The sequence below is a fragment of the Stigmatopora nigra genome, chromosome 11, assembly GCF_051989575.1.
Source record: "Stigmatopora nigra isolate UIUO_SnigA chromosome 11, RoL_Snig_1.1, whole genome shotgun sequence".
Taxonomy (NCBI): domain Eukaryota; kingdom Metazoa; phylum Chordata; class Actinopteri; order Syngnathiformes; family Syngnathidae; genus Stigmatopora; species Stigmatopora nigra.
Window position 1 is genome coordinate 2,147,239 of NC_135518.1, and position 20,265 is coordinate 2,167,503.

The 20,265-nt window shown below is 40.8% G+C and overlaps 1 protein-coding gene across 1 annotated transcript in view; it reads left to right on the forward strand.

The window, feature by feature from the left end:
- ndufa10 (NADH:ubiquinone oxidoreductase subunit A10) overlaps positions 1-14,693 on the forward strand; it is an 18,299-nt gene extending 3,606 nt beyond the window's left edge. The window contains exons 2-10 of the mRNA XM_077727567.1: positions 3,478-3,646; positions 8,027-8,242; positions 8,756-8,842; positions 8,922-9,043; positions 10,289-10,356; positions 12,057-12,111; positions 12,394-12,479; positions 14,331-14,439; positions 14,516-14,693. Coding sequence (XP_077583693.1) covers positions 3,478-3,646; positions 8,027-8,242; positions 8,756-8,842; positions 8,922-9,043; positions 10,289-10,356; positions 12,057-12,111; positions 12,394-12,479; positions 14,331-14,439; positions 14,516-14,584 — 981 coding nt within the window. The 3' untranslated portion in view covers positions 14,585-14,693. The remainder of the gene's footprint in view (positions 1-3,477; positions 3,647-8,026; positions 8,243-8,755; positions 8,843-8,921; positions 9,044-10,288; positions 10,357-12,056; positions 12,112-12,393; positions 12,480-14,330; positions 14,440-14,515) is intronic.
- Positions 14,694-20,265: the final 5,572 nt, after the last annotated feature.

Sequence of the window (20,265 nt, forward strand, 5' to 3'; positions counted from 1 at the left end):
GCTCATTGCTCTCCAGTTCGTTGGTTGAAAGGCAAGACACCCAATTTCACAACTTACTACGGACTGACTGTCGATATCCCTAAGAACATCCGGAGACCTCCAGGATCTCCGAGGATATCCAACCCCCCCAAAGTACGCCGTAGACGGCGAAGAGAAAGGAGGCAGGGGAGCGGATGTCGGGCGGCCATTGCGGTTGGGCTACGACAACAACCACTCCGAGCCCCGCTTCCTAGTATCTTTTTGACAAACGCCCGATCCATTGCCCACAATTTTTGGCGTGGATCTGCCTTCTACAGGCGAACTGAGGGAGGGTAAGTAAGAAGACAGTGAGAGGTAAGTGATACATTTTATTCTTGTTAGCATCGGTGAGGCAACAAGAGGTGATGCGATGTCTCCATCGTGGCGGAGTGCTAACAAGTCTGAATATGTCAGTTAAGGGGTCTTGCCTGGGATGGCGGACCAGTGGAGAAGCACTATACAATTTCGTCATACGCAGCTGAGGGTATGATGACTACTAGGCTTTTTGTCAAGTCAATGATGACGACAATGCCTATGTCTGATGTAAAAAAAAATAAAGTGCCCATGATGTTCTTATGAGCAGCATCTCGCGTCCGCTGTCTGCTCGTATATAAAAATGTGTCTCGTATCAAGAGAAATATCTGCGTGAAGTTTTACTTGTATTTCGAATTGCTCGTATGTCGGGCCACAAGGTTGCCAGAAGCTTAGTTGGACACCAAGCTTCTGGCAACCTTCTACAGAGCCACTGTGGAGAGCATCCTGACTTACGGCATTAGTGTGGTATACCGGAAGCACGGCAGCAGACAAAAAAGCCATACAGAGGGTGATAAACACTGCCCAGAAGATCGTCGGCTGCTCTCTGCCATCGCTAGAAGACATTGCCAACCCCCGATACCTTAGAAGAGCCGGGTCCATTGTTGGAGACCCATACCACCCTGGACACGGCCTGTTCCAGTTGCTTCCATCTGGCAGACGCTACAGGTCCTACAAAGCACGGACAAACAGGCTCAAGGACAGCTTCTTCCCAACAGCCATCAGGTCTCTGAACCTGCAGCAACACGTGACGTGACGACTACACATATCCCTACTATGAAATTAAGTCAAGTCGAATTGAAGTAACAGGAAGGTCGTTTGGTGCAGATCTACCTTCCACAGGATGACTGAGGGAGGGTAAGTATAAAGACTGAGAGATAAGTGATCCATCTTATTCTTGTTGGCATCGGTGAGGCAACTTGTAGTCGCCGGAAAATGGCGCTCAAGGCGGAGAGCTAACTAGTATGAATATGTCATAAATAAATGTCATAAATGTGTCTGGCCTGGGAAGACGAACTTGTGGAGAAGCACTATACCAGGGGTGGCCAACCCGCGGCTCGCGAGCCGCATGCGGCTCTTTGCCCGGTTTCATGCGGCTCTTACGTCCATATCAAAGTTTGTATTTGTGTTTTATTTGCGTGTGCGCTTCGCTTGAGTTCAATACGGTATTTTCGTCAAATGCGCATGTGCTTGGGATGAAAACACCTCAAAGTTTCCCAGTAGGAGCAAGGTCATTTGAGTAAACGTTTTTAACAGAGTGGGAGAGCTCCCGTGAACCAGAAGCGACAATGAACGGCGTCGCGCACACAAAAAGTATCCCAAAGATCGAGCGTCGGCTGAAAAAGCCACACCCCCTGCGAGGCAGACCAAGGCGAGAGTGCTCAGCCGGGAGCAGCCAATAGGAGAGCGAGGTGTACACCCACGTGGTGGGCGCGCTAGTTAAAAGCCATTCATAATAAATGACAGCTCACAAGGAGCGAATGTTGCGCAAAAATAGGCTCTGATTTTATGACAGAAGTCCCACTAAGTAACATGCATAGTAAAAGAAAAACGCTATTGTAAATTATTATATTTTTGTTTGTGGACTTGGTTGAACTGAGAGTTTGTCTGTGTGAGACAGTGCACACAATGTTCATTGTTGATAATGACTGGCTTGTGCTGTTAGTACTGTAGGAGTCAATTTATGTCATTACTATTCTGGTGTGTGACATTTACAATAAATCTGTGTGATGTGGCTCTTTGCGGTAACACGGTAAAAAATGTGGCTCTTGGTAAGCCTAGTAGTCATCATACCCTCAGCAGCGTATGATGACTACTAGGCTTTTTGTCAAGTCAATGATGACGACAATGCCTATGTCTGATTTTCATTTTTTTTTTTCACTAGTATGTCACTGTAATACTGAACACATTTTAGTACTATTAAAACACTGGTTACTTTTTACCTTGTTGATGATTGGCAATTCAGAACAAATTAAAATCTTTTTCCAATCCAATATCCTGTTTTGGGTGTTTTTTCAGAGTGATGGAATGAATTAAAGTTACAAGTAAATCAACATACGAGCTCAGTCCCGGAACGAATTAAGGTCTTATCTCGAGGTACCACTGTATAATATATATTATCAGATATCATAAATATCAACACATTAACGGATCAGCTTGGCAAAGTGATCCTACATATTTTCAACCTCAGCCTCAGTCTGCAGAAGGTCCCCACCTTGGGCAAAATTCCTATGTGCTCCCAGTTCCAAAGACTGCGAACCCCAGACACATCAGACTTCAAGAATAATACAGACCCCTCCCACCTCCAGAAGTTATCTGACAACACTGCTATTGTTGGACGAGTGACGGACGGGAACGACCTGGAGTACAGGGGAGTCATCACAGCCTTTGTTGACTGGTGTCGGCAAAACCGCCTCTACATCAACACCAGTAAGACAAAGGAAATGGTCATCGACTTTCGGAGGAATCCTCATCAGACCACTCAGGTGAACATACAGGGTACAGAAATTGAAATCTTGGAGAATTTTAAGTACCTCGGTGCTCACCTCAACAACAAATTTGACTGGTCCACAAACGTAGATGCCCTATATAAAAGGAGCCAGAGCCACCTCCACCTACTGAGGAGTCTACGGTCCTTTGGAGTGTGCAGGACACTGCTGAGGAGTGTGTGTGTGTGTGTGTGTGTGTAACAGACTCATTACCTATCTATTTGTCTAAAATGCCTTTCGTATTTCTGCATCCTCACCTTCTTGCTACGGTGACAACAAAATTTCCCGAATACGGGATGAATATAATTATCCAATCTAATCAAAATATACAAAATTTATATATTTTCAAAGTTAACTGAGAACCTTAATAAAAACAGTGACAATTTTATTAACCGGCCCAATTCTTTTCTTTCATAACACGAGTCTTTGAAAATTCACCAGATCAAGGAGTACGTCCAATCCGGCAACCGTGGTCTGGATCCATCTAGGATTTGTTCTCCTCCATTATAGGAGGACTCTGCTTTATACTGTTGCCCAAGGATCCTCCTCCTTGGGAAGTTATATTGCCATATTTTGTGTTATATTGCCATATTTCAAGGTGAGAGACAAATGCACTCAGCAGCTTGATAAAATATGCACTATACCTTTGTCATCCAAGGTGTCCCTGCACATGACTGCTGCAAGAAGGCTGGAGTACGGTTGGTGGGCATACGCGCTGGGAGAGAGGACCACGCCTCGATTGAAACCATTCAGCAAGATTATTTCAGTGGATGCCAATTTAGCATCAGGAAAAGGAGCATTGGCACAGAAACTGGCTAACAAGCTAGGTATGTATAGTCTTGATATGATCACAACAGTAAAGACTATGGGTGTTACATTTAGTGTAGATACATTGAACTGTTTTGGTTGCGTTCAATTGCGTCCTGTTTCGTTTAAAAGTTGTAATTAGTATTGGGTGAACTCTTAGTGCTGAACCTGAGTTTCTGCCAGTGGCGGTCTGTGCGTTTTCTCATAGCGCCTTCAACGAATCAAATCAATCCATCCCTCAAAAACTATTTTATGGCTATAAAACCTCGTGTGTAACCGGCGACAAAACAAGGTAAAACAACACGGTCTACACATCAATAAAAGCCAACAATGGCAATGAGCAGTTTCACTGAGCCGACGTGTGAGTGCATACGAGTTTGTATGTACATGCGCTGTCCCTTTTAAGAAGTACATCAGTCAGGGTTCTAACAAGTTAACCGAAAATGGGGTAAAATGCACTTCCTAGCGGCATTTTGGGATTAAATGCAAACACTGGAGCTTTTCATATTTCAGAACTTGGCCCACAATTGAATTATTATTTAGGAATATATAGCCATATTTTACTCACCAAAAATCCTTTTTAACTGTACACAATATCCATCCTCCTTTCTTCCTTCTTTTATATTGCCATCGGAGCGAATGCTGAAAGTCGAACCTGTTCTGTCATATTTCTGGCAAAGTCTGTCTTGAAAATGGCTTTCAATCAACACAAATATATGTGCTTGTGCAGCTTGCTCCAGATACAGTTTGGTAGCTGTGGCTAATCACTAGCCAACATAGTTGGTGAAAGCGATGACGTATCCCTACGCCTCTGAGAAGACAATAACGTATCCCTATGTTTGCGACAAGGCATTGTGGTGTTGCCAACTCGAAATCTGATTGGGTAAAGCAACAGTCTTATCGACGCTCGTTTAATGCAGCAGAGCCTACAGAACTGATTGTGAAGGCCTTGAGGCACATTTCTGACCCTTGTAACATAATGGCTGAAATGTGATTGGTTAAATGCTTTAATATGAAAACACACATCTGGAAGCAGTGCAACCAGGGGGGAACGCAATGATTGGAAGCTAACAGACAATTTGGAATTATTTAATAAGTATTGATGATAAAATCTAATATATGATTCAGATATTTCTTTGGCCTGCAGAGAAGGCCTTGAAGGCCCTGATGGCCCGCCACTGGTCTCTGCGCAGAAGCATTTGTATCAGAAATTAGGGTTCTTAATGAATAGTGTTTGTCGGCATGAAAAGTGACATAATGAGAAATTTAAACTAGAAGCCTGAGCATCCTTTTTTCATAACCAATGGGATGGCCTGCTTCAAGCAGCATGAAGTGCAGCGATGGACGCTACCTGTACGGGGGTACATTTTCCTTTCACCTGACGGCGTCAGAAAGCCGTCCACTTTGTAGGACATTTTAGAGTTTTTCATCTGCCCCATGTGTGTGTGTGTGTGCAAATGTGTTGCATTGCAATTGTATGGTTTTTATCGCATTCAGCCAAGGTGGAGAGGATATGATGTTTGCACATGTGTTCCCCTTTGACCCGTGCGCCCCAGAAAACCATCCATTTTTGTAGTACATTTTAGACTTTTATAGTGAGGATACAGTGGTTCAGAAAATTAATGAATGAACGTGTGCCCTATGTGCGTGTATGTTTAAATATGTACCGCATTGCATTCGTTCGGTTTTTCACGGTTAATAAGGAGAACATTTAGCCGAGGCTGACAGGTATGTAAGAGAGAATCTTGTAACATAGATAGTGGTTGTTGTGAGACAGCCAATGAGAGCCCAGTAATGTGAGTGTAACAAGGTTATAATGCAGAGCTATCAAACATACGGCCCGCGGGCCGGATCCGGCCCATCTGGTGGTTTGGTACGGCCTGGGGAAAAAAGCTGCATTGTATAAAAAAAATAGTAATTTTCTTTAAAATCTGTAGTTCCTGTATTTTCCACTAGGGGCGCAGTGTTTCAGTACGTGCAGACAACATGAATTCACATTTATTTATGTTCTTATGTTATTCTCTTGTTCATAATATATTGTTCATAATATAAAAGGAAAATTCTGTTAATAAACATTTTGATAATTTGCTCATTATTTGCACTAATTATTAGTATTAGTGACTAATACATAGGAAAAAAGTGGGCTTATTGTTAGTTCTATGTAATTTTGCAATGAGTTTACTGGTCCGGCCCGCTTGATCTCAAATTAAGCTGTATACGGTCCGCAGACCAAAGGGAGTTTGACACCCCTGTTCTAATGCATCCGCGACAATATTTTCAAAATAAAATGAGGGATAAGGAAATTTACTTTTTGGGTGATTTCGTAACTTGCATTTTCGTATCTAGAGGCACTCATTTGCATATTAAAATGTTTTGTTACCTGAAAATGTCATGCCTAGAGGCATTTGTAAGTAGGGGTTTGACTGTTTATATCTATATTTTGAATTAAAATTGAATGTTTTAATGAGATTTAAAGCTTTCACCACGTATTGCACAAATAACAACAAACAGACGAACAAATAAGAAGTAAATAAATAATTAGTCCAAGGGAGGTCAGCATAGCAGAGCAGGCTTGTTCCGTCTGAAGACCAGGATGAGTTCCATGGTTTTTGAGACGTTCAGCGCTAAGTCGCACCACTCGCTGCGTCCATGGACGCAACAACAAACAAGCAAACACAGAATACAGGGTGTCTAAAAAAGTCTAAAGATAGACATTTTCAAGTCTAAGATCTCATTTGGGTCATTTTAGACCTAGTGCAAAATATCGATGCAGAATCCATTTCAAAAATATTTTTTTTCCGTTTATTTATCACGCTGGTCCGTTTTTTTGGTGCCTTATAGTCCTTGTAGTTCTGTTAGCGGAAAGCACAATAAAACTACAGACTTGAAGCGGAAATGTGTAGGTCGTCTCAGGTTATTGGCGCAAGGCGCAGATCGTTGTCGAGTAATGCAAGACAAATGGCAGTTGGACAAAATATAAGCAATGGGTAAATGCAGATGTAATGATTGCTGGCTCGAATGACAGGATTTTTTTGGACTGGCTCACACGTGGTCCTGACAATGACACTGAGGTGTACTGCACATTTTGCAAAATACCATTGCGGGGTCAGGCACTGGGATTCGTAGATGCTGGACAGGGGAGGTTGGGGGCTGTATTGATCACCCTCTGCAGGTTGATGTTTAGTTGATCCTTCCTGAGTAATCACAGGAAATGTAGCTTCTGCTGTGCCTTCTTGATTAGTGCTGTGGTGTTTGCCGCCCAAGTGAGATCAGCAGAGATGTGGACTCCCATCACTGTTATATCGTCCGCAAATTTCACTATGATGTTCTCAGAGTGCATGGGTCTGCAGCTGTGTGTGTAGCGCGCGTAGAGTAGTGGATCCAGCACACAGCCTTGGGCTGAGCCGGTGTTGAGCGCTCCTTATTCAAATATCAAATTAACTATCTTACCTTGATTTATAATAAAAGAGAATATAAATAATTATGATATTTAGTATATTTGTTATTCTGATGTGCAATAAATTTAAGACAATTTCCTCCTTACACTATAAACAGTAAAGAATAAAACCTGCAGAAATTTTGACAGGCGTCCTTATTTTTATAAATTTGCCTTCAAATCAAAAGTTGCTGTGCAATATGAAATACTTTTAGCCTAAAAAGAGGGTAAATTTACCTCAAATGCCCATTAACAACAACAAAAAAATTTGGATGAACTTTTTTCATTCATTATTTTTCACCCGCCAGAAGCAAGCAAAAGTGGCAAAATGGGAGTGGCATAGTAACAAAGGTTTTTAAAAACAGCTTTATTTTCTCGTTATCCATCAGCTCAGTCCAAATTGATTTCATTCACCCACAATGGGATCACCTAAGGAAAAAAGCTGAATTGAATGTACTGTGTGACAGAAACTGATAAATATTTAATCTATAAAGCTAGTTTTTCACTTGACCTCTGTGTGACACCAGATCACCGCTGCCTGTTGTGCTAGGTCAGTCCACACAAGAATGTAATGCTGACTTTGGACTCCTATGCGTGTTCTATTTTTAAAAGGCATCATCCTTGGCTTCAAATATGGTTATTGAGAAAATTGGTGAATTTCAGTTACAACGTGACAAAAGGACCCACTATAGCGAACAAATCCCTTATTTCAGACCACATTTACACTGTAGTTTAGCGTTTAAGGTTGGTCAATATAGGAACAAATTAGTATTTTGAGGAATTCACGACCTTGCTAATTTTGTTGGGTTTACTAGACTACATTTATTATTTCATTACACCCACAGTGCCTCTATTCTTGCGTGTTGTTGTCTTTTTATCCACAACACAATATAGTTCTGTATAAATGGAACAGAAATTAGTTTTCTTTGCTCAATTGACTAACATTAGGTGTGTTTTTTCTCAGGGATGCTCTACATGCCCGAAGCCGACACTTTCTACTTGGACAAGATGTCTGGAGATCAGCAGCCCCTCCCAGTTGACTTCAATGGGATGTGCAGCCTGGAGAAGTTTTACACTGACCCGAAAGCCACTGATGGAAATGCATACAGGCTGCAGCTGTGGATGTACAGCATGCGCCTGCTGCAGTACTCAGACGCAGTTGAACATCTTCTTACTACAGGTTCCCACATATCCACATGCCTTATTTACCCGCTTACAAGCCACACCCTTAAAATTTCCTTAAAATTCTTACAATTTTACAATATCTCTCGTATAAGCCGCCCCCCTGATTCCCTACAAATATATTACGTTGAAGGGAAAAAGTTAATATGCCTGTCTTTGTGGATGCAAAATATAAAATTATTCAATTTGAAAAAAGAAATAAGTGTATTTTCATGATAACCTGATACTTTCTAATTTCAGAAATTACAATTTTGTTACCAGAAGTTGAAGTGACTAATCAGTAGTCAAAATATCTCAATTCTCTCGATGTCTATAGTATTTAATAGTTGTCCGTTTCAAACAAGAAATAAAATTAGATTTCATAATCAAGGCTACTTGCGTATGGCCAGTCAGGACACGTTAATTTATTTTTTATTTTTTTTTTAGTTCGACAAAAGTGATTTATGCGAGTAAATACGGTAACTGTAATTTTGTTCTTTCACACTTATTAAGCAAATGACTGTTTTTAAAGGCCAGGGTGTCATCCTGGAGCGTTCACCCTTCAGTGATATGGTGTTTCTGGATGCCATGTTTAAACAGGGCTACATCCGGAAAGAATGTAAGCACTGCTTTGTTATTGATGTCATTCTAACATCCACCACATTCTCGTGTAGACAACACAATCTTTCCACTCATAGGTGTGCAGCACTATAATGAAATCAAAGATATTAGCATCTGTGAGTTCCTGCCTCCACACCTCGTCATCTATGTGGACATTCCCATTGAGGATGTACAGAAGAACCTGCTTCAAAGCAGCAAGGTGTGATTCACTTTCACTCATTCCCTCTTCCAACTGATGATAAGAACATATTCCTGATCATGAAGTTTTTAGCACAGTTTTAGATGTTATTAAGTGAAAATATTGAAACCTTAGTTGTCCAGCACCTACGTCCTAAACTATCCCAAAATTAAATAACTTCTATTATATTCCGTTACAGGACCAGCACATTAGTCTGTACGTACTCCCTATTTTCCTCCAATGTACAGGCATGGAGTCTATGGGCAGTAGATAGCGTGATATACATTCAAGATTTCAAAGATAGTCGGCTATTTTCGGCTCACTTTATTAGCTTGAGTTGTACCCGTCAACACAACCTATGATATGCACCTAATCCGATAGGGCGCACTCTCATTTGTGGGTATATTTTCAGTTTTTTTGTCAATACATAGGGCGCCTCGTCGGATAAGGCGCTAGCATGACACTAGGCTAGCCTATGTTAGGCTAGCCGCTAGCGTTTTTTTTTTTTTTTTTTTTTTTTTTTTTTTTACATCAACTTTACCACCAGTAGGGCAAATTCTTATTTCTATTACTGTTTCATAGTGGTCACTACTCAAATGGTTATTTATTTAGAAGTGATTCATGCCATGATGAAAAATAAGCAAAGTTACATTTTGACCGATGTGTTGTCTTGGAATAAAGCATTATTAAGTGTCACTGTATTTATTGTTAGTTGACTGAAAGTGTAAATGCTTCATGGAGCTTCATTAGAACACCTGAACATTATTGTGACCATAAATGGATGTTGTTCTGTTCTTGCTGTCACATTCATTTTTCTGGTTGTGTTGACAGGCTAATATTGCCAGAAATAGCCAAATGGTCGCCAGATGTCCCGCCTTCTTCTGCGCATAGAGCTGAATGTTGAACACAGGCTGTCCACATTTAGAGCTAGCCGAGCCTGCTCCCTCAATTGACCTAATGAATATACACACTGGAGTATTTTTTACCTAAAATAAATATTCATTTTTAATAGTATTGCTAAACAGTTAAATTTTTCCACTGTATTTTGGCAAAGTTAAAATCGTTACATCCACATATTGCCACTGACATAGTATAACATTGTTAAATAAAGTGAACGTACTATTCCACATTTTGAAAGAATGATTATTTTTCATATTTTTATTTATCATGGCAATTCATTTTCTGGGTAAAATATAATCATTTGGATTGCATTGATTTAATATCTAATGTCTTTATTTTTACTTAATGTTTTTGTCTTACCTTCAGAATGTACCTTTGGCATATCTGAAGAGCATCGAAGACAGCTACAAGAAGTCTTTTCTGCCCCAAATCAGGTGGGAAACACATTTTCCCTGGCTTTTTAATGTAGTGTTTATGACTTTTTTTCATTGACACAAAAGTGGTTAACGGATGAAATGGAAAATGCAGGCTAAAGGAATCGATGGATAATGATGGCCAAATATGGGACTGCAACCAGATTAAGATATTAATTCATTCATTTTGTTCCACATGTCCGAGGTTGGGTTTGGGGTGCAGCAGCTTCAGCAGGAAAGCCCTTTTTCTAGTCACTTAACCCGTCTCTTCCGGGAGGATCCCAAAGCGTTCGTGGGCCAGTCGGGAGACAGCTTGCGTAGGCGCTGTGGCCTCCCCTTAATAGGATATACCAGGAAATACCTCACCAGGGAGGCTTCCATCAAGCACTCTGACACGTCTCCCCTCGATGTGGTGGAGTAGCTGCTTTACGCCCATCCCACCTTGGTAGACCAAGCTTCATACCCTATCTATAAGGGAATGCCCAGAAACCCTGAGGAATACATTTATTTCAGTCGCTTGTATCCTGGGTCCTTTTTTTTTTTTTGGTTACAACCCTCTGCTTGACTCAGCTACTTCTTCACCATGATAGACTGATGCAATGACCGCATTCTAGGATGGTGCCTTTTTCGTTAATGTTTTCACAAACTTTACGAATCCTCCCATTGCATCCTGATGATTAGCTCCAGACTACTGAGGGACTGTGGGGATCATCTTATTTGAGGAAGAGGAGTGATTCTGCATATTTTCAACCTCAGCCTCAGTCTGCAGAAAGTCCTGACATTGTGTGAGCTTCCTGTGTGTTGTTCCAGCTTTATCCAGGTCTACATTGTCTTTTCCTGTGTCTATGCTTCCTACTGCTACAAACTGAAATTCCGGAATTCAGGATGAATCAAGGTTAATCTAATATCGATCCCCCACTCCTTTACTTGTTGAAGGACCTCATTTTTTACCAGGAAATGTCATGCGACTTTTACCTGACTGAGGACTGTGGTCTCGAATTTGAAGATGCTGATTCTCATCATGATTGCTCCACATTGGTTGCAAATTGCTCCAGTGAGTCTTGAAAATTGTGGCCTGATGGACCCAACAAAACTACATCTACAAAACATGAAATACTGAGGCTACCAGATCCTATGACAAGTCCCAACATTGAGCTCCATTTTTGTGTGAGCGTGAATGGTTTTGTCTCCTTGTGCCCTGTGATTGGCTGGCCACCAACTCGGTGTCCCACACCTCTGGGCCAAAGTCAGCTGGGATAGGCTCCAGTACCTCCCGCGACCCTAGTGAGTATAAAGCAGTACAGAAAATGAGATGAGTTTACCTGACATGAAAATTATGCAGGAAAACTGTATGTCACCTCTTTGTTGAAAAATCACAAATTTTAGTATTCATCGGCTTTTTTTTGTATTCAGTTGTCTCGCATGATTGAAGAATCTCCAACGAATAATCTTGTTCCTATTTTTTTCAGGACGTATTTGAGATTCAATTCATTGTTTTTTTTCTAGTGGCTGGCAACATGATTTATTCTGTTTGTAAAAGTTTCAGCAGCCTCAGTTTAATTAACCTACAGGTTACTGAGCTCTGGCACCTGGCCACAGACAAAGAACTGATCTAGTATTTTTTACGGCTTACAATGGACTTTTAAAATGGATAAAGAAATTGAGGCTTTACCTACTGTGTATTTGCAGTCGATTACAATTTTTGCCTTTTTCCCTTTCAGTGAGAAGTCTGAGCTGCTGGTGTATGACGCTACCCAAGCACATGATATTGAGAGGGTAAAATTACACACCACAGAGAATGTGTAATGAGAGGTGTAATTCACAGATACTGTTTGTCACAACCCAAAACCAATTACAAATTTTGAAATGTTCCCTTTTTTGTGGGGTAGGGGAATGTTTTCTTCTGTCTGCTCTAGTCAAACATGCATACCAGACCTGTAGAGAGTGATCCATATGGATCAAAGATCAATGATGATCCAATGAGCTCTTGCACTGCTAGCAAAAATACATGTTTTGATTGTATATTGAATTAGATTTTTTTTTTTTTTTGCACGTCAGGTGGCAGAAGACATCGAGTATTTGAAGTTTGAGAAAGGGCCATGGCTGGAACAGGATGATGTCACCTACCATCACATGAGAATGCTGTGAGAGCTTAATGTGAAACTGCAAATACAGTGAAACCCTTCCGTTGACCGGACTTCTGTCCAAATGAAAAAAAAAACAAAATTTTGAGTAATTGGGAATTTTCCACTAAGCTGCTGAATGTCTTGAATTAATGAAATACTTTTCCAGTCTGACACAGATGGAACATTGTGTATAGAAGGGATATTTTGCGAACAGGTGAATTTATCTCTGTATACTGGTACCTCTACTTAAGAATTCTTCTACAAACTAAATTTTTCAAGTTGGAAAATGGTTTAATAGGCAAATTACTGTTCCAAGATACATAAATTGATTTGAATTTAATTGCTTTTATTCAGCAGCAAGTTGTTGAGAGTACACCAGAGTCTATGGACTCAACAACAGACAAAAACACTGATAATCATTATATAGCAATGATAAATTAATCTATAAATAGTAATAGATAAATAAATCACTAAATAGTAATAGATAAATAAATCACTAAATATTAATAGATAAATTAATCACTAAATAGTAATACAAAAATAAATCACTAAATAGTAATAGATGAATAAGTTGTCGAAATAAAATAGTAGTATAAATACTAGTAATAGGTCTTGATTAGGTTCTAGGTCAGGGGTGGGCAAACTTTTTGCCTTGCTGGCCAGAATACTAAAGGATATTAAAATTTGACAGAGGGGCCGAGCCAAGAGCGTTTGGACACGCAATGTAATTTATCAAACCTAGGGATTGAAACGTAAGGAAAAAGACACAATTGAAGGTGTAAAAGGTATTTTCAAATTTACTTTCAACATTAAGAACATATTATTCAATGAAAAAAATGCAGTCTTCAAATTGAGTGATGAGGGGCATGTTAATTGAGCTACTGTACTGTTGCTGTGCGTAGATGTGCAAGTTGCTATTTTTAACGCATTAGAGAAACTCATTTCAGTGGGAACTGTATTGTTGTTCTCCCTTTTTGCCAATGCATGAAAAGCTGTGCTCATATGCCATCTATCAGGGAAACTAGGGTATTGCAGGGTGAGGGGAAATCAATGAGGTCATTGATTTTTACTATAATTTGGACAACGTCGACTGGCCGGAATAAAGAGCCTAACAGGCTGTATATGGCCCGCGGGCCGTAGTTTGCCCATGTCTCTTCTAGGTGCACAGTTCAGTATTGTGACTGCTCTTGGGAAGAAAATGTCCTTGAGTGTTTGTCTAGGCAGTTATGGCCCTGTAGCGCCTTCTAGAGGGCAGCAGGTTTAAGTGGTGGAAGCCGGGATGCGTAATGTCTTTTATAATGCCCTCTGCCATTCTAAGTCCCTGAGATTCATAGACGCTGGACAGGGTAAGGATGGGGCAGTTGAGGATCTTTTGGGCTGTGTTGATCACCCTCTGCATGCCCTGATGGTCCATCACTGCTTGCATATGATCTGAGCACTGACTGACCCCCATCCTCCTCATTCAAATGTTTTATTTGGTGTTATCCACCATGCTGCAGTTCAATTTGAAGTTGTTACCAATCTTAATAGCCTAGGCCATCGTTATGTAGCTTGATAAAAAAAAAATTCCCCCAGATCGTGACCGGACTTTTGGTCGCCGGTCAAATGGTGACAGAGTTTACTGTTGAAAACAGCTCTTAAAATTATATTCATGAGACAGATTAATATCTAAATATCTACTGTTTTCAACAGTACTTAGATATCAAACAGTACTTGGATATTAAACTCTCTTAGACATTAAACTCTCATGAATATAATTTTGAGTGCTCTTTTCAACATTTAACTCTGGCACCATTTGACCGGCGACCAAATGTGCGATGCAGAGTTTGCTGCATAATTAAAATCACTAAGCATGTTTGCTGTTTTCAGGGTTGAAGACAAACATAAGGTGGCGACGTTGACCCACATACCCAAGTTTCTGCCTGAGATCACAATCGGGGCGCACGACTACAATGACAAATACTACGCCTTTCGATCGGTATAAGTATTGCACATATTTCTGGCTGTCTTACTCGCACTATAATGTTTTGTTCTTTTTTTGTTTTTTAATACAGCTGCCTGGGAAGAAATATGCTCAAGGTTATAATGCAGACATTGGAGACAAGTACATTTGGCTCAAATGAAGAACTACACTTACAGCCTACTAGATTTAAGTGTAAAATGTTATCAATTGTATCCACTTGTACATCCAAACTCTGTATGTAATGAAGAAGAATAAAAGAATACATTTTCTCATTGTCCATAATTTGATGTTGGGCTAGGCTTATACCACATAATTGACCAAAATGCTACTTTCCTGTAATGAAATAGAAAAAAATCTTCCACAACAGGCTGGTCATTTTCACAATAATAATTGTCAAATGAAACCCTTTGTAATTGTTTTGTGATTTACAGAAAAACACCTTTAAATTATGAATTCCAGTTGCGGGTTGTCGGGGCCTTCAAGGCCTTCTCTGCTGGCCTAAGAAATATTTGAATAATATATTATATTTTTTCCATCAATACTTGGGAAATGCTACTGTGGGCCTAGTTCTGATGTCTAAAAAGCTCTAGTATTTGTATTTAATCAATAAATGCTGTTTTCGGCTGCATTGTACCCCATTTTCGGGCAATGATTGCCGGTACGCCATTGGCGTTCATCGCTGTCTTTTCTCGGAAAAATTACCCCCGGGCCTGGTTGTAATGTGTGAAAAGCTGCAGTATTTGTAATTAATCATTGGATGCTGCTAGGAAGTGGATTTTACCAGTTGTAGGCACAATGAGAAAATGGACGGAGTGCCTTTGATGAATTCAAAGTATTTAGCATGAAGTAGAACTTGCAAGTTGCAGATGAGTGACAATGTCCCCTTCATTTCATTCGCACCAGTAATTTTAAATAAAAAACAAATTTAATTTAACTAAACTCTGTGGAACAAAAACAAATAAAGAAACATGCAGAGTTGGTCAGATCCAATGGGTGGACTGGGGAGATGGTCAAGCAGAACAAAAATAACAGATGCAGCAAATGTGTTGATGTTTTGGGGGATTTTACGAAATAGATTTTTTTTTCGCATAGGAACAGTAATTTACAATTTAAAGGCTTTCAAAATTAGAAAATTACACGGACGCATCCGAAGTAGAATTTTACACTAATTCCGCCGAGATTCCTCTTCTCTTTTTTTTTTTAAACAAGATGTGCATTTTGGGTCACCTTGGAAATCACAATCTTTCAAAGAATAACTTCAATTGCAATGTGAAAAATAGAAATTGGATTGGATTGGATAACTTTATTCATCCCGTATTCGGGAAATTACATTGTGGCAGTAGCAAGAGGGTGATTAGACAGAACAGCAAAGTACAAAGATAATCAAAGTAAATGGAATCATCAAATTATTAAAACATAAAAGCAGCAAAACACAAAATGAACAAGAGTGGACAAAGCTACCGTGGCCGCCGGCTGCCGCTTAAATAGCGCCTTTTTGGTTGCGGTAACTGAATCGGACTCAAAAAGACGTAAAGTTGGACAAAAACTGCAACCCCACAGAACAGCAAAGCAAAAGCACAAAGTACAAAGTAAATGGAATCATCAAATCATTAAAACATAAAAGCAGCAAAAACAAAAAACAAGAGTGGATGGAGTTACCGCAGTCACCGGCTGGCGCTTAAACAGCGCCAATTTGGTTGCGGTAGCTAAATCGGACTCAAAAAGACCTTGTAAAGTTGGGCAAAAACTGGAACCACACACAGGAAGTCTTCCACGAGATAGGGAACTTCTGCAGACTGTGACCAAGGTGGAGAATATGCAGAGTCGCTCTTGCAAGCTTATCCGCACAGTTACTTAGTAGTCTGAAGCTGAAGAAAACAGCAGCAGAGCAGAATACCTCGACTCTGTTGCTGGTAGGGGCCGACAGCTCTTCCATCCCATCCCACGATGGAATGGTTGGTCAGAAGCGTTGCCTCTTCTCCCAGCACTTTTGTCCAGTTCCAGACCTCCGGCGGTACTGAGGTGTTGCTCCTTCTGCTGCGTATTGTAACAGCTAGTTCCATGTGTGTGACAGCGTAGGCATTGCTGGCTGGTTCCCAAAAAAAAAAAAAAAAAGTGGCCGAAAGATGCCAGGCTAACAGAACAAGGAAAGTTGTAAAAACATTGAAGTAAAAAGTATAAAGTACAAAGTAAAGTAAAAAGGAATGTATTAGGAAATATTAAAATGTCATTTAAAAAAAGATAGAAGGGCTGTAAAACATAAGAGTCTGACACCCTTGGTGCAGAGCTACTGCCACAGGCTCCCGCTTGAACGTGTATGTAAAACAAATCAACATCTCCCACATGTATTGGCGGCTCACAGTGAGTATGCTGTGTGTCCAGATTTTGAAGGGTCGCTTGGCCACCGATTTAGCTGGTCTTCCTCCAGGTCCGAGTCGCAGCAGGTTACAGCAAAGAAACCTAATCATTGTGAACAAACTCATGTCAAATCTCTAACAAATAATGTTTGTTCATGTGCTAATGAAGTGGAAAGGAGAAATAAAAAGCTTAGCACCCCACAGACAGCGACACAGGTTAACAATGTACAGTCAGAAGACCTGCGACCTACTAATCGCTCTGTCGAAGACACATCTAAAATGTCTTGGTGTCAAGATAGCTCAGCTCAAAGAGACATTACAGCAGCCTATGTTCCAGCACCAGTCCCCTCAGTCAGAAGACCAGTGATGGACCCCCAGCCACCTACTTCTCGACGAAATTATTACAGCCAGCCCCCAGCATCCCACTGGAACACAGACCGCCCTGCCTATGCCATGAGGAGGTGTTTTGCTTGTCAGCGGGGCAAGATGTCCAGTGCACACATTATCGGTGTGGAAGTGGAGAACATTTCCAAGTTGGATGTAAAACCCGAGTTGTCAGGCCACTAACAGAAGCCCCTTTAAACGACTAAAGGTTGCCCCTGCGGGACGAGTGTCAACCATGAAGAGAGAAAAGTTACAACGATTTATACATGGTGACTGTGGGGAACTTCCTCGCAGAGACCAAGGCCTGCTCTACCGGTCACCCCCGGCAGAAATAGGTCATCGACATAAAATTACCTCTCTATTTGGAAGGCAATCTCTAGTTAAGTGTTATATATATAAATGGCCACCAACTACAAGCATTATGGGACACAGGTTCGCAAGTTTCAATTATTAACGAAAGGTGGAAAGATGAATATTTACCTGGCGTGCGACTGAGAAATGTGTCAGAAATATTAGAAACCTCTGCAAATCTGACATTGATTGCAGCAAATGGGATTGAGATGCCTTATATTGGGTGGGCGGAGACAACATTTCATTTAGTCTAAGGGGTAGACAGAAAAAAAACATTGATCATTCCAATGCTTGTAACCAGCGGGCATCATCTGTCCCATCCCATTATTGGTTTTAATGTTATCGAACACATTCTAGCACAGATTGAAGAACATCAACAGTACCTTACTGTGAGGAGGGCTTTCCCAAGTCTCAAAAGAAACGAGGTGAAGACTTTTATAAGGTCCGTCAGTGCGGAACAGATAGACCAGTATGTATTGAGAGCTAAGAAAAACAGGGTTTTGATACCATAACACACCGTTATTCAGATTGAGTGTCGTATCGCTGCCAAACCTTTTAAAGAGGGCATGAGTGTGCTTTTTCAACCAGATGTGAATTCCCAGGGGCCAGATGGTCTTGAGTTCAACGACATCTTGGTCAGGGTAAGAAAGGGTTTTTTCCCCTGTCATCACAATTGATGTCTCGAATCCAACAGACGATGATATTTTCTTACCCGGGTGCACTGTAATTGGCACAGTACTAATTTTCTTGACTATACTTCCCGCTGAGATTTTTGAACCAACCCCAGTACCAATTGCAGTGGACCATACCAGCACTCACACCCCATTCAATACAGGTGAATAATGGGACCCACCTGTAGATGTAGGTCACCTGACAGAGAAGCAGAGACAGATAGTCGAAAGAATGCTGAGAGAAGAGTGTCACTCCGTCTCAACCTCAGACAATGAAATTGGCTGCATTGACAGATTACAAATGACTATCTCACTCAAAGATGCTGAGCCAGTATTAGGTTCATTAATAATTACCCTCGTTCGTAATTATCAATAACTGCAGGCAGACATCTTATTCAATTATTGACATTTAATTAAGTAGAATGGATCACAGATAAAACCTCAGAGGGGAGATTCAGCAAGCCAGAGTTTCTCCTACAACTTCCGAACGTCTCCTCGAATAGACATTTTCGTACGACTCTTATTGCCATGAATCAAAACAATTTACAGAGTTGTTGATCATTTCATCACGTATGAGTAAAAACAACATCTGGAACTACAATAACAATCAAAGTATTTTACCAATAACAAGGCAGGAGACTAGACCAAACAACATTTGGATTAGAACAATTATGCCTTCCTTGACCTAAGAATCATATAATAATTACATAAAGAAAAACCCGAAGTGCGTCATTATGTTGTAAATAACAGAAGCAACATTCTTGTTATTGGCCAAATGACCCTGGCCTCGTTACAAAAGGGACCACCGAATCTCGAAGACTCAGATTGGGTGAATTGTTTGTATAAACATCCTGGAACAGGCAGTCCAGGTTAAAGATGACTTGGCGGTTATTGGTGACCTCAACACTTTGAGAATAATAAGAGAATGATTTAACAAAGAAATGACTTAATACAACTATATTTATAATAGTAATACAGAATAAACCCAACAGCCAGTCAAGCGTTCATATATGTCAGTGCCCCGACCATTGTACCAAGAGATGAAGGGGTATCTCCATGACTTAATAGCACAGGGCTCGGTGAGAAAGTCAAACTCATAATACTCTTGCCAGTCATGTGTGTCAGAAAAAAAGATCGAACTCTTCGGTTATGCGGAGACTGCAGAGATTTAAATAGGAAGACACATCCCGATCGACAGCTGATCCCCCGAGTCCAAGACATCAAGGACAGCTGGGGCGGGAACTCCTAGTTTTCCCTCCTGGACCCAGGGAAGGCCCATTATCAGGGGTTTATGTCTGAGGAATAATGAGCACTGACTGCTTTTGTTACACCCTGGGGACTGTATGAGTGGATTCGTAATCTCTTTGGCCTCATGAACGCCCCTGCATCGTTTCGGCGTTGCATAGAAGAATGCCTGGAAGGACTCTAAGACAACATACAAATTCCTTACTTGGGCGATACGCTGGTGTTCAGTAAGACTTTTGAAGGGCATGTAGAAAATGTGAGACAAGTACTTTGTCGCCTCAGAGAGTATGGCATCAAACTAAAACCCAGCAAGTCCAATCTTCGCTATTTGGGCAGGACAGTCTCGGCAGAGGGAAGTAGAGTAGATCCTGCAGATTTTGAAGCTGTTCGATCACTGAAAGATATCAAACCACACACTGTGGGTCAACTCAGAAAGATGCTTGGTCTACTGACTTATTACAGACAATATATCAAAGACTTTTCCCAAATAGCCAGTTGTCTGTATGACCTTATGAAAACAGACCTGAGTGATGCCCGAAACAAAACAAAGACAAAGAAACCAAGCCATGTCGTTCCGTCAAACAAGCCGATCGTATGGACTGACAAGCACCAGCAGGCGCTTGAACAACTGATTGAGTGCCTGCTCCATCCACCAGTATTAGGATTCCCAGATTTTACCCAGCCATTCATCGTACACACTGATGCCTCACACCAATGGTTAGGTGCAGTATTATGTCAGAAGCAGGATGGCAAACTTAGAGTCATTGCCTACATCTCCTGCACATTGACAACAGTTGAAAAGAATTATCACTTGCACTCTGGTAAACTGGATT